This window comes from Canis aureus, chromosome 31, assembly GCF_053574225.1.
Source record: "Canis aureus isolate CA01 chromosome 31, VMU_Caureus_v.1.0, whole genome shotgun sequence".
Lineage (NCBI taxonomy): Eukaryota > Metazoa > Chordata > Mammalia > Carnivora > Canidae > Canis > Canis aureus.
In genome coordinates, this window is record NC_135641.1 from 25502707 (window position 1) to 25517866 (window position 15160).

The following is a 15160-nucleotide window of genomic DNA, read 5'->3' on the forward strand; positions in this document are numbered from 1 at the left end:
ACTGATTAACGGTTATAAAATGTTTCCTAAACTGATTTTAAAATGTATAAAATTATTGATTTTTTAAATTGATTCTCTTTGTTTTGTTCTTTTTGCTCATTTTCTGTGTTAAAGTATCCAACAAAATCCACCATCTTACCCATTTTTCAAGAATACAGTAAGTATATTAATGTTGTTGTGCAACCATCACCACCATCCATCTCCAGAATTCTTTTTTATCCTGCCAAACTAAAACTCCATACCCATTAAGTAATTACTCGCCATTCCTCCCTCCTCGGCCTCCCTCGTGACCACATTTTACTTTCTGTCTTGGTCAATTTGCTTAGTTTATGCACCCTATGTAATTGGAATCATGCAGTATGCATTCTTTTATAATTGGCCTAGTGCATTTTTAGCACAATAGTTTTTTTTTTTAAGATTTTATTTATTTATTCATGAAAGACACAGAGAGAGGTAGAGACATAGGCAGAGGGAGAAGCAGGCTCCTTGGGGAGGGGGGATGATGGAGGACTCGATCCCAGGACCCCTAGCATGCTGTTTTAAGGTTCATTCAGTTGTCAGAATTTCTTTCTGAGTAATGCAATATTGTATACATAGAGCACCTTTTGTTTATGTATTCACCTGTCAGTGAACACTTGGTATGCTGCCACATTTTAGCCATTATTAATAATGCTGCTATGAATTTGAGTGTGCAGTGTCTCTGCTTTCAATTCATTTTGAGTATATATCCAGAAGCGGGATTGGTCGGTTGTTGATCGGTTTTACAATATTTAACAATATGATTTTTAATTGCTGAATAGTATTCCATTATATGAATGCACCATCATTTATTTTAACAACTCCCATATTCATTATTTAAATTGTTTATAAGATTATAATCTTTCATTTTTATATGAGCATTTCAAGAAACAAAAAGTATGGACTTTATCAGGACTTCTGGTACACATATCACCAAATTAACCCATAGATAGATTGCCCATAAGGAGTTTATAGAACTAAACAAATACTGCATTGGTCCCTAAGTCTAACTCATATAAACATTTTCCTTTGAAGATAATTAGGGTAACCCCTTCTATTACTCCTACCTCCCAGCTCCAGGTATACCTCTTTATTCTGCTTTAATAACACTACCAAAGGATGCAGTCGTGAATTCTGGGTTCAAAGAAGAATCATTTGCTCCTTTCCTTTTTAATTTCCAGATTTCAGTCTCTAAGTGGGTGGACAAAAGATAATTTTTATAAAAAAGCCGCCAAAGATCCTTTTGTGATGCCAGATTTGAAAAATGCTTGTCGAAATGTACAGTAGTATGTTCATGTATTATACTCTTAGTCTGTTAGGTTGCTTTCTAGCTCATGGGGTCATCTATCAAGTGAACAATGTGAGTAGGCCGAATGAGTAAGAAATCTATTTGCTGGGGGCACTAATTCTGAATTCTGGGCTCGGAGTCGTGACTGGCTCAATTGGTAGATCATGTGAACTCTTTATCTCAGGGTTGTGAGTTCAAGCCCCAGGCTGGACGTGGAGCTTACTTAAAATTCAATCAATCAATCAACCCTAAATTTTGGAAGATAATTGCTAAAGGGACTCAAGAAATCAAAATTAAGTTATTCCTCAATTAAGGACCTGAAGAAAGCAATGAAGTAATTTTTTTATTAAGCAAAAACAAGTAGCAAATATGAGGAATGCATGACAGTATAACTGACATAGGTCAGGTCTTTTGCATGTTTTTCTAATTCTATAAACTTAGCAACCAAGTCTAGCTGTTTATTTATCTAGCCATTACTTATTCAGTACCTACCTGGTATGAATTTTTAGTGACGAGAGCAGGCTCTTATGGGCCACTAAAACTTATTGTAAATATTCAGAATTTACTCTTAGAATCACTAGATTGTTCACATAACTGAAAATAAGTGTATTGAAAATAAAATTGAAGTTGAAATGCCCAGAATCCATTCCAGCAAATCAACCATTCCCCTTTCCAGAGTTTATTTGTTCTTTGTCTGTATGGAAATAACATTTCATGTAGCTTCAATCATATTGCATATATGATTGGTTTCACATTCTGAGTTTGTCATTTAACATTTACATTTTCATTTACTGTCTTAGGCATTTTCCACATCACTGTAATAGCTGTAATCAAAATATATGAGGGGGCTCTGACTTTAATATAGTTGCTTTCATATAGGACTTTAACTTTTGAATATATTCCCCTTCTGTTACCTGAGAAAGCTTTCTTTCTTAGTAGAGACACTTTTACTTATCACACCCAGATTTGTCCAAAAAAATGTAATTAATAATTATCTGAGTGCAGTAACTCTGCCTTTGTCTTTTTGTGGCTTTAGCAACCAGCTCAGCAATTGACAAATAGCAGAATTTCAATTTTTTAATTGAATAAATAACTTTGATTAATTAAATTTCTAGAGATCAGGGTATTGTGATTACTTGGTAGTCCACATGCATTTTGTCACAGTACATGTTGTTAAAGATTATTTTTAAATGCATTAGTCTCCTTTCTTTCAAAGTTTATTTAAAATTTTGCCCCTGACTATTTCTGTAAGAGATTTGAGCCAGCATCAAGTAGAATTTGCATACATAATATAACCATCAAAATGAAAATAAGCATCTCAATGTTTCTTTGAAAGAGAGTAGTAGTAATAAATTCAAAAAGTAAAGTCATTGAACTATTTAGAGGAAGGGAGAGACTAATGAGATTACTGTAATTAAGCATACATTAAATGCATGACAGAGTTTCTTGATTGTCAAGTAATAAGAAAAATGAGCTAGTTCTTATTTTGCATGTTTGGTTATAATCTGACAAGAGAAATGAATGTTTCATGGAGTCTATTGGTCATTCGTTCATTCATTCATTCATTCAAATGTTTGTCTAATGCCTACTAGTGGCTACGGTAAGAAAAAGCCACTGGGGAAGCAGGAGTGAATAAGAGGGACCATCTCTAACCTTGTGAAAACAGACAGGTACAAGTGTGACATGTGTAGTAGGGGAGGAGTAAATAGTGCTTACTCTGCCAGAGAATTCAGCAAAGGTTGCCGAGGAGCCAGATACTCAGGTTGAGATTAAAGGGGTTCTTAGGAATTAGCTCATTAGAATTCAAAGAGAGGTGCAGAGCCAAATGGGTATAATCCCTGAAATGAGAGAGAGCCAGTGTCAGAGAGTGATATAATGTGTAGCTCTTGAGGAGAAGGAGAAGAGCTAGAGTCCAAATCATTCCCTTAAGCCACTGAAAACTTTTAAGCAGGAAAATAGTGTGATTAAATCTGCATTTGAGAGAAAGCACTCTGTCTACAGAATGAAGGATTCACTGAAGTGGGGAGCAAGAGTATATTCTTGGAGACCAGTCTGGATGCTGTTGGACAATTCCCGGTGATGGGTGGTGGCATCTTGCAATAGAGTCACAGCAAAGGAAATGAAGAAATGTGGAAATATTTGAGAGTTACAGAACTCCCTATTTGGGAAATAGAATCCACAGGATTTAGTACTTGAAGAGGATGTGAGGGAGAGGCTCAAGAATGACTCCTAGTGTTCTCATTTGAGCAACACCTGTGTGGATGAGAAAACCAGACGACGAGAAGCATAAGCGCAGATTCAAGGAAGATGATGAAACAGTTTTTACTGTGTTGAGCCTGAAGAGCATTTGAGACATCCAAGCAGACCGTGAAATAAACAGCTGAATATTTGGACCTAGTATTCAGAGTATTGCTGAATTCTGGAGATAGGCACTCAAGAATATTCAGAACATAGAAGGCATCTTAAATTATGTCTATGGTCCTGGAAAGACTTAATAAAGAGAGAGAGCGAGAAGAGAAGAGGTCCTATATCAGATAAAAAGGATCATGATTCTGGGGCCATTGGGCAATATGTTGAAGACTGTCCTCAGTAGCAATTTGAAAGAAAGATTAGTAAAGTACTTCTAGCAGAAACCTAGAAAGAGCCTGAATCCCTGCTGTCACTGTTGAGCAGACATATTAGTTCTTGGCTGCCTATTCCTGGATTATCTATTATAAAAGACAAATCTCTGTCTGTTTGAGATCATGATAATTTGACTTTCTAGATCTTACAGCTTGACTTCTTTCCAACTTCTAAAACATGCAAGTCAAGTATTAAAACACCGTAACGTAACCATTTTAATGAGGTTATGTACAAAGTTCATGGGGTATATAACTGAAGGACCATAGAAAAAAACCTCAAAATACTTACAGGGGAGTCAGGAATGACATTACAGAAGATGCACCATTTGATCTGAGACTTGCAGAATAAGTAAGCAACTGCCCAGATGGCTATGTTTGAGCAGCAGGGGAGCAACGTGGTAGAGAGTTGGATAGAACAGATCAGAGACTATAGAAGGAGGGCCTGGCTGACAGATATGAGTACAGACATAACTGTGTGATCTATTCCAGTCTCTGCATCAGTCTAAAATTGCTGGAGTGTGATGTGAGTGATGGTGGAAAGAAGGAGGTGGCTGGACAGGGAGGCAGGGACTAGACTGGAAAGTCTTTGTAAAATATATTTAAAAAAAAACACAGTGTAGAGTAATAAAAAGAGTTCAACACAAGGCAGAGTCATTTGCAAATTGGGATCAGGCTCATATGGTCATGTTAGATGACTGTGGCATTATTGAGGAAGGAAAGTGAGAAAGAAGTGGAGTGAGTTGATGGCAATAAATAGCTCAGGGACATGGTGATGAGGATGAATAGTAGGGAAAACAAAACAAGACTGGAGTAAAGTACAGGCTGTAAGAAGTAATCAGGGGTTCCAGAGAAGACAAAGTAGTAGATTAGGGGAGGGGAGTGTGTGTGTGTGTACAGATGTGTTCAGGGAGTGAGTGGGCAGGGCCAAGAGAGACTGAGGAATAAGACATTATTCTGACTTGGCCATAAAGCAAGTCAAGGACCTGCGCCACAGGGTGAGCACGAGAGACATTCTCAACATTCCTTGTCTGTTGTTGTCTTATGGCCACAGCCAATTAATGAGAACATCCATTCAACAGGAGCTGATTCTGTATTCGCCCCTCTACCAGACTAGAAACTCCTGAAGGACAGGGAGACATGCATTCACTGTTCATCCGAGGATGTTACCATTCTCCCATTAACCTCACAGAGCTTTTCTTGTCAAAGATCTTGAGAGAATAATTATTGGAAAAATAACCACACGAGAAGACTGTTACAGAGATTCAAGTCTCGGGGGGATATATATATATTATTATTATTATAATTATAAAATGTGCTTGATTTTCAAAATAAAAATGTTAAATAATGATAAAACTTTAAGAATTTCTGCAAAACAAAAAAGAAATGATACGCCAAAAATAAATACTCGGAAGTGCCAACTAATTCAGTGAGTAGAAAAGATTCACTATGTATTTAATTGAATATGTGGGCCAGGAAAATGTTGCCATAGCTTTCTTTAACTATAAAGAACATAAATAAATATGCTTTAAAATGATTCCTGTTCTTTACCCCTTCCACCTCCAATGAGGTAAAGAATGTAAAATTGCAAAGGAAAAAAAATATAGCTAAATGTGCTATTTTCACTAACAGAGTTATGATATAGGAAGTACTCAGAAACATGCCGGCACATACACAGCAGAATTCATAATAAAGTTTTGAGAAACCTTCTCATCCCCCAAAGAGAGCTCTACTGGCGAGGTATTTCCTAGAAGAAAGCCACGCTACTGAATCTGTGCCCTGATGCATGCCATCAAGGATGTTAGGGAAGTTTAAATTGTGTGTGTGTGTGTGTGTGTGTGTGTATCCACAGAGAAAGAGAAATTTGTTGGAAAAAGTTGCTTCTAAAGAGTTAGATCTACATTAAGTCTTTTTTGCTTATTTTATCAATGTGATTGGCTTTCATTTTCAAATCTGTGACTTTTGAAGGATCTGCTCTGGGGGCAGGCTTCCTTACAGCTGCAGCAGAGTGTATGCTTGTCATTAGCCAGTTGCTCAGTCACTGTCTCCATTTATAGTTGGGTTTGTAAAGTGTTCAAAATAGGAACTCTGGGTTTCTGCTGATCTTGAGTCATCAAAGAAAAGAAAAGCTTTATTCCTTCTTATATTCAATTCCATCTATGCTGACATTTTTTTAAGACTGACATGGTTGACTAGGGGAAAAAAAAAAACAAAACACCTGACTTTGCCTTTTTTTAAGGTTCAAACTGACTCTACTGTGCTTTCTACTACAGAATGTTAGGATCTTGATTGTGTATTTATGTAGGAATTTCTTCAGGATATATATTTTAATAAGCTGCTAAAAAGGAAACTGAATCTCTTTCTCTTGGGTACTATTGGAGCCATCTTCTTGCAGAAGGGAAGAGCGACTCTGCCAAGACAAGATTACTCAAGTTGCTTAAATTACAAAAGTAAATGGCAAGTTTGTCCCCTGAAAGGCTAGTATCAGAAAAGGAGGGAGGGGAATAAAAGATAACTGTATTCAACAGCCTCCTGTAACTTAGAGAACTAAATCTAGAATTACAAATTCCCTAGGAAAGTAGACGAAATTTGAGACAAATAAAATGTGGAAAAGAGAGCTGTAATGGTCAGGATCCCAAGAAAAATGGTAGCACATTGATTTATAAATGCACTGTGTCACAGGCCCACTGGGATAGGGTGAAGCCTGAAAGGACAGAGCCATAATCTGGAGCAGGCAAAGTCAGAGTTGTTGTGTCCTCCAGACTCAAAGGGACCAAGGGGAGAGCAGTTATTTGAACCAAGAAGTGGAGAGTGTTGTAGAGGAAAGATGCTAGAGGGGATCAGTGACGTCCTTGGCTCACATCTGGGAACTTCACAGGTAGGTTGGCAGAAGAAAAGTGGCCAAAGAATCTGTCATCTTTTATCAGGAGCACTGTTGCCATCTGGGTTCGACAATGCTGTGTTTTACTGTCTGCCCATGTAACAATAATAATAGTATATCCTAATCACTGTGACAATCAAGTTATTCCCACTCATTCCCAATCTTCCCTGGTCAGTAGGTGGTTTCCTCTCCAGTTGAGAATTACTATATGTTAACCAAGTAACCAAATTTTAATCTTCAGATCAGCGTAGATCACCAGAAGGCTATCTTCAGAAAGCTATATATGTGTGCCAATAGACTTGCATATTACAAAGGGGGAAAGATAGCTGCACAGTCTAGGACCCCACATCCACATATCAGGCAAGAAAGAGGAAATTGGCAAAGTAGGTAAGGATGAGTTTTAGTTTTCCCAGAAATGCTTAGTATATATCTCATTGGTCAGAACTGTGTCCCATGGCAACTCCTATCTACAACGTAGTTAAGAGACATATTTTAAGTTTGGGCACACTGTCACCCTAGATAGAATTGCAATTCTTTGAGTAATGATGAAGACACATGGGCATGAAGAGGCAGTTAGCGGCATCTTTCCCCTTATCTCTAGTGGCTTGGCGTGGATGAATGACACTAGAATAATATAAGGCCCTGCATTCTCTCCATCGATGCATACATTAATTTGCATGGAAATTAATAACAAAATCAGGGTGTGGTCATTCATTTGTTATAGCAACAGATCTAATAATAACTCAGAGTAAAATAAAAACATTCTGTCATTGGCATATTTGCAGATTCCCCAGTAGCCTGATGCTGGAGGACAGAAGTTTAAATCTCCAAGCCTTCTCCGAGCCTTTATTTATCCCCAGCCTAACCAAGGCCTCTCATAGTTTGGCAGTGAGATCTTTTCATCTTTTGGTCCTTAAACATTCTTAGGGTATTCGGTAAGTGTTCTGGATTGAATGAATGAATGCAACAGAAATGGAAAGGCTAGAAAAGGAGGAGCATTCGGCATTTGAATTATCTTTGGAAAATCACTCTTTGACAGGAATCTGTGGTCTAAAATTTAGCATCTTCTTGGTTGTCCTCAGGGTATTTGTTTCTCTTTGCTTTTCTTTTTCTGTTTTCCTTGGCCTGGTCCTTCTCTTTCTCTGGTACCTCCTTTTAGTTGAATGATGACTAAGTCTTTGGTAATTTGATTGAGATCACATTGTTCAGTTTATTTTTGTTGTTATTGCTAGTGCTTTCAGTGTTATATCAAAAAAGACGCCAAAGCCAATGTCATGAAGTTTTGTTTTGTTGTTTCCCCTCTGCTTTCTTTTTCTTTTTTAAAAGATTTTATTTATTTATTCATGAGAGACAGAGAGAGAGGCAGAGACAGGCGGAGGGAGAAGCAAGCTCCATGCAGGGAACCTAGTGTAGTTTTAGTTCTTATATTTGGGGCTAAATTTTTGGGTTACTTTTTGCTTATGGTGTAAAGTAAGAGTCCAACTTCACTCTTTTACATGTGCATATCCAGTTTTCTGCACCATTTGTTGAAAAGATTATGCTTTCCCAAACAAATGAATCTTGAAACCCATCAGAAATTAATTGTGCATGCATGCAAGAGTTTGCTTCTGGACTCTCTGTCCTAGTCTGTTGGTCTATGTGTTTGTCTTTATGCCACTATCATACTGTTTGGATTATGGTGGTTTTGTAATAAATTTTGAAATTACACAGTGTGAGATCTACAGTTTTGTTCTTTTTCAAGGTTGTTTTGGCTATTCAGAGTCTCTTGAGATTCCATGTGAATTTTAGGCTGATATACTTCTCTTTTTATAAAAAAAAAAATGCCTTTGGAATTTTGATAGGGATTGTGTTAAATCTGTACTTTACTCTGGATAGTATTAATATCTCCACAATATTAAGTCTTCCAATCCATGAGCACAGGATGTCTTTGTATTTATTGATGTCTTTAATTGATTTCAGCAGCATTTTTACTTTTTAGTGTATATAAGTCTTTTGCTCTTTTTGGTTGGCTTTTTTTTTTTTTTTTCATTCTGGTGTAATGATATATAGTCATTTCCTTAAGTTTTTTTTTTTTTTCGATTGTTCATTTTAGTACACAAAAATGCCTATGATTTTTGTGTTAGTTTGTGAATTCTCAGAAGGCAGGAACTATGCCTTATTTGTATTTTGCAAAGTTAATATGAGATAATAATAGCTGTCACTAATATGTGTTTTTATGTTTCATTGACAATAATCTCCTTTTTTTTTTTTCCTTTTTCCCACTTCAGGGCTCTACTAGTTCGACAGCCTCTCCTCCAGTCTCCACCCCTGTCACAGGACACAAAAGAATGGTTATACCAAACCAACCCCCTCTAACAGCAACCAAAAAGTCTACCTTGAAACCCCAGCCTGCACCCCAGGCTGGACCCATCCCCGTGGCACCGATTGGAACACTAAAGCCCCAGCCTCCACCGGTCCCTGCCTCCTATACAACGGCGTCCACCCCTTCAAGGCCTACCTTTAATGTACAAGTGAAGTCAGCTCAGCCCAGCTCTCTTTACATGGCTGCTCCTTCATCAGGACAATTTTATGGCACAGGCCCAGGACCCCAGGGCTATAACACTCAGCCAGTTTCTATCTCTGGGCAGTGCCCACCTCCTTCCACACGGGGGGGCATGGATTATGCCTATATGCCACCGCCAGGACTTCAGCCTGAGCCTGGGTATGGGTATGCCCCCAACCAAGGTCGTTACTATGAAGCCTCTTGCCCAGCAGGGCCTGGCTATGGGGGCAAAAATGACTCTGATCCGCCTTATGGTCAACAAGGTCACCCAAATACCTGGAAGCGAGAACAAGGGTATCCTCCTTTTGGAACAGGAAACCAGAACCCGGCTGGGATGTATCCAGTTGCTGGTCCCAAGAAGACCTATATCACAGATCCAGTTTCAGCACCCTGTGCATCACCACTGCAGCAAAAGGTAGGGAGCTCATTAATGTAGCAATGAGGCTGAAGGAGTATGTATCTTGGCCTGCTTTCCCCAGAAAGCAGAGCCTAGGGCAAAAGTGTACACTCTACTTTTATGCCATTAGGATGTTCAGTCCCAGGGAAGTATGAGTGAAACAGGAAAGTGGGGAGATGCTATGTGGGCTATGTTACCAGTAAGGCTACTGTTTAGTATCAAAAATAACCAGTTGTTCAGTTTTGAGGATCATCTTCCAAAAGACTATATATGAACAAATCAGGACAGTCTGTTCAGGAAAAGGAAGGGAAAATAATTTAGCTTCTAGCTCTTGTCTCCTGTTCGTCAAAACTTCCCTCTGTGGGTAAGAAACTTCCTCACACTTAAGACGTTACATTTACTTGGGATCTGAATAGATCTGCAGGACCTCATATCTTAATAAGGGTGAGAGATTCCCAGAATTGCAAGTAAGAGGTATATAAGGCAACATTAGGTGAAGTGCTATCAGGTCAGGCTCATGTAAAGCCAGTTAGAACCCAAGCGAAGTTGGTGCTTTGGGTTCTGCCTACGGCAGGACAAACCTAGGGCTGCTGGGATAGAACAAGTATCCAAGAGTGCAGGAGGTAGGTAAGATGCAGGGGATTCAAGATAATGCAGACACCTTGTCTAGTTTCCTTTGGGAAGGAGCTGTAGTAGCTTGGCACTTGTTTATTACCTCTTGTTCATCCACATTACTGATCCTTCAGGAATTATCTTCCTCTCCAGCCTTTAAGATATTAAGAAATTTTTAAAAATTGTTTATGACAGTAGTTGGATTTTATTGCAAGCATACGTTTTAAGTCAACATGTTCAGTTACTTCCTGCGAATAGTTAAAATACTGCACATAGCTACTCAGCTACAACTTGGATTTTCCATGAGCACTAGAACCAACATAATGTTTCTTCCCACCCTATCAAGAGGAACCAAGGTGATCTACTTGGAAGGAATGTGAGGGAGAAACCAAGCTAGTTTCCAGTTATTGGGTTGGAACTGAGCCCACCCTTTTAGAGCTATGAAAATTCAGAAACTGGAGAGCCCTTGATTAGCTGGAAGTTAAATGGTAATTATTGAGATGGATTATGGAAGTGTGTGTGTGTGTGTGTGTGTGTGTGTGAGCAATTCTTTTACCCATTTGAGATTGTCAATTCCCAGGCATACTTATTCACATTTTCAAAATTATACCAAAAATTTGTCAGGTCCTTGCTCTCTAGATAAGGTATTTACTAAATCACGATTCTCAAATGAAAGTGTCTGCTCTATTAAGTATGTTCCAAAGGAATTTTAGGTTCTTGAGAGGAAAAGAATCCTTCCTGGTAGAGCCTGTGAGTAGCTGGAGGCACCCACCCGTTCACCTTATGAAGGCTCATTACATGAAAGCTGACTAGCCAAAGTTATTCTCCAAGTCCGAATGCTACGTGTTTTTGGAACATTACTCTTGGAAGACCTTTCTTTTCAAAATCTCTCCATGCAAAGTTTTATTCGGGTTTTTTTTGTTTTGCCTTGTTTTTTTTTTTTTAATTTTTATTTATTTATGATAGTCACAGAGAAAGAGAGAGAGAGAGAGAGGCAGAGACACAGGCAGAGAGGGAGAAGCAGGCTCCATGCACCAGGAGCCCGATGTGGGATTCGATCCCGGGTCTCCAGGATCACACCCTGGGCCAAAGGCAGGTGCTAAACCGCTGCGCCACCCAGGGATCCCTGCCTTGTTTTTAAATAAAGTTTATTGAAAATAGCCAAGCTGGATAGGCTTGGCCTTTGTTATCATTACAGCACGTGTGCAGTAGTCCCTCACCAGAAAACAACCAGGTCAGAAAAAAATGGGGTTATTCAACTTTACCTCACTTGGATATAAGTGAAACAAATTCTCCTATGGAAGATGAAAAGCCTAGGTTGGGAAAATTGCCATCACCATTTAAGCTCATCTAGGCATGCAGTGTCGCCTTGTCTAGAGCAGCTTGACTGATGTTCCCAAGGGAGAGAGATGAGCCTTGAGTTGTTTCAGGATCCCATCACCCCACCTGGGAAAACAGACGCAAGACAAAGTAAAAGTATGTCTAGGTAGAGAGAATCATCTGGTGACAGGTACGGAGCCAGTCCTGTCTACCCATCATGTCACAGAGCACTGAAGATAGTCATTCTTCAACATTTTGAACCAATCCAGCACTGTAGGGGGAAAGAAAAAATCAGCACCCACTGCAAGACCTGGATCTAGGCTGTCAGGTCCAGCCACATGACTAGCATTTGGTCGGCCATTAGCAGCCTAGTCAGGGTGCTGGAATCAGCTTTGATCAGCCAGGCACCAGAAAGCACAAAACATCATTTTCCTTCTTACTGGAGTAAGATGATCTACTTCAAGATGATCTACTACATTATTACACATTCTGGCTATCAGTAGATTTCCTGTCATTTGAAAATTTATTTTCGAGAGTGTCCTGCATTTTGACATCATCTTGTGCATTTTAAAAATGAAACTTAAATCGTCTATTTTTGCTGGGATTATAAAGGAGAGTGGTTAGGGGTTGGTGTTTAGCCATCTGTCTGTTTTGGGAAAGGGGAAAGAGGCCGACAAAACTACAGATATTTCCTGTGTGTGTTGTGGGGGCACAGGGGGTGGGTGTGGGGGCTCTTCCATAGCTGGTCTTTGAGCAGAACACTGCTGTATTCAACTGCACCTGTGTACAGAGGAGCTCATTGTCCCAGTATTGACTCTGAGTGGCTTAGTGATGTGACTACTGGCTTGAGAAATGAGCTCCTAATTCTAGTCCCAATTCCTCCCTTGACATTCCTCTTTCAGCTTGGGGAAAGACTCTAGACCTCTTTATGTCACGCTCCCAGCCTTCGTAAAGTGGAACGTCATCTTCCCTAATTAATTAATGATTGCAGAGGGCTTGGAAATTTCCAAGCGCTGAATAATTGCCAAGTGAGGACTCTTCGACTTTCTTACCGCCTCCCATTTATTTCCACTTTTTTTTTGTTTTTCTTTTTGGAGGGTTTTTTTTAGTCATTAGTGGAAAACGTATCTTCATACCTTAAGATAGTTCTCTTTTGTTACATCGAGAAGTTTGAAGGAATTTTGACATTGGATCCATTAAGGAAAAAGTTGTTGTTTTTGTTAAAGTGAAAGACATAAATCTTCCCTATATCTGAGATGAGCTGCTTTAATTTCCTTCCAATAGGAAAGAAGAGGAGAAAGTAGAAGGGGAAAGAAAAGGAGAGGAAAGACAGGAAAAAATGCAGAAAGGAAGGAGACAGCCTGAGAACCTGCAAAGTGCGGGGGATCATGATTATATTTATGTTCCCATAATGTGCTGAGCAGTGAATTTGCATGCTGCAGTCGACCATAATGTGTTTCCTGGACCATCTGAGCTGAGTTCCTTGAAAAATATTGTTATAAGCAAGTCTTTATAAGAGAGAAATATTCCTTTTCCCACTGGAAATCCTCTTAAAGACACAGCGGAATCTTTTCTTTTGGCTCCTTTATAAAAGCTCCTAGCTGCTGTGCAGTTCACAGAACTCTTGTCCTTGCATTATCTCCACACACCAGTGAGGCGGGATGTGTGTTTTCTCTAATATTCAGATAAGAAGAATCAGTGTGAAAGCGCTGGAGCCAAGACCTAGAGGCTGGTTATCACTCTTGGGTACATAATGACCCAAGGGCAGGGCAGCCTTATACTCCTTTCTTTGCCATCAGCCTAATCTGTGCCAGTCTCAGTTCATTAAAGACAAATGGCCCCACAGTGTGTGAAAGGCACTGATGCTGTGCATCCCAGGAAAACTGAGGGGACCCACCTAGTCTGGGGGTTGGTTAAATTCTAAAATCATCTACTGTTAACATCTTCTTGGAAAACCCTTCATGCTGGTGAGAGTGTGGAGATCAAAAAAACACTTTTCAATAAATCCCAACACGAAGTTTTTCATATCCAGAGTTAGAACAAATCACTGCTTTTCATTTAGCTTTTGAATCTAGGGGATACTTAATAGTACAGAGAAGAGACTGAAGGCAGTGGACTTTTGGGGTCAGTCTTAATTTGTTAAGATTCAGAAAATATTTGAGAACATTGATAGAGTAGTATTTCAAACATTCAGATAGTATCATCAGCAACTCAGGATCCAAAGTAGTTACCTAATTTCTCACACTCACCATTATGCTAACATTTTACATTCATTCTGGAATATGCGTGAGTATATGTATGCTGTTATGTACACGGTCTTCCTGTTTTCCCCACTTGCCAAATGTCCATGGAATTTGTTGATTCATATTCTTTAATCAACCCTTTGAGGTTTAATTTAAGTACAATGAAGTGTGTCTATTTTAAAAGCATATAACAGTGAACCTTTGACATAGGTATGCACCTGTGTAACCACCACCACAATCTTGAGACCATTTCAACCACCCCACAGAGCTTCATCATGGCCTGTGACATTCACTCCCCTTTACCCTCAGCCCCAGGTAACCATTCTGCTTTCCAGTATAGGTTATTTTCCTCTGTTCAGAATTCCATATAAATGGAATCATATAGTATGCACTCCTGTGTCTGAGCTTCTTTCACTCACTATATATATATATATTTTTTTTTTGCGATCCATTTATGTCATTATGCATATCAGTAGTCATTCATTTTGATTGCTAAGCAGTGTTCCATTGTATGGGTATGCTACATTTTGTTTATTCATTAACTTCTTTGGACACATTTTTAATTTCATTTTGAATTATGAATAAGGCTACTTTGAATATCCATGTACTGGTTTTTGTATGGACATAGTATTTATTCCTCTTATAAAATACCTAGCAGAGGGATTTCTGAGTCATATGGTTAACTATTTAACTTCATAAGAAACTGCAAAAATTTTTTTCCTTAATGCACCATTTTATATTCTCATCAACAAAGTATGAGAGGTCCAGTTGGTCCTCAGTCCTGGCAACACTTGTCAGTCTTCTTAATTTTAGCTATTTACATTTTATAATAATTTATCTAATTGTGGTTTTTATTTACATTTCCCTTTTGACTAATGATGTGGGATGTTTATTATTTATGCACTTATTGGCCATCATTTATGTTCTTTTATGAAGTGTCATCAAATTCTTGGCCCATTTTTTGATTGAATTGCTTCTTTTTATTGGGAGTTATAAGTATACCTTGTATATTCTGGATATGAATCCTTAGGTATATGCATTAGCAATATTTCTTCCAGGTCTGTGACTTGGCTTTTCATTTCCTTGATGTCTTTTTCTGAAGAGCAGGAGTTTTTAATTTTGATCCAGTTCAGTTTATCACTTTTATCCTTTTATAGTTTATATTTCTTTTCCTTATATTTTTGCCTCTTCATGGTAACAAAGGCTGTATTCTTTTTTGAAAAAATGTACATATAGGTAAG

At 38.6% G+C, this 15160-nt stretch overlaps 1 protein-coding gene across 13 annotated transcripts in view; it reads left to right on the forward strand.

Annotated features, from left to right (window-relative positions):
* LPP (LIM domain containing preferred translocation partner in lipoma) overlaps window positions 1-15160 on the forward strand; it is a 604338-nt gene that overhangs the window by 340176 nt on the left and 249002 nt on the right. For 12 of the 13 annotated variants that reach the window (XM_077880053.1, XM_077880050.1, XM_077880051.1 and 9 more), the window contains one exon: window positions 9073-9762. In XM_077880053.1, the coding sequence (XP_077736179.1) occupies window positions 9073-9762 (690 nt within the window). Of the gene's footprint in view, window positions 1-7590; window positions 7741-9072; window positions 9763-15160 lie in introns of those variants that run through there. The other variant, XM_077880061.1, reaches the window with a different exon arrangement.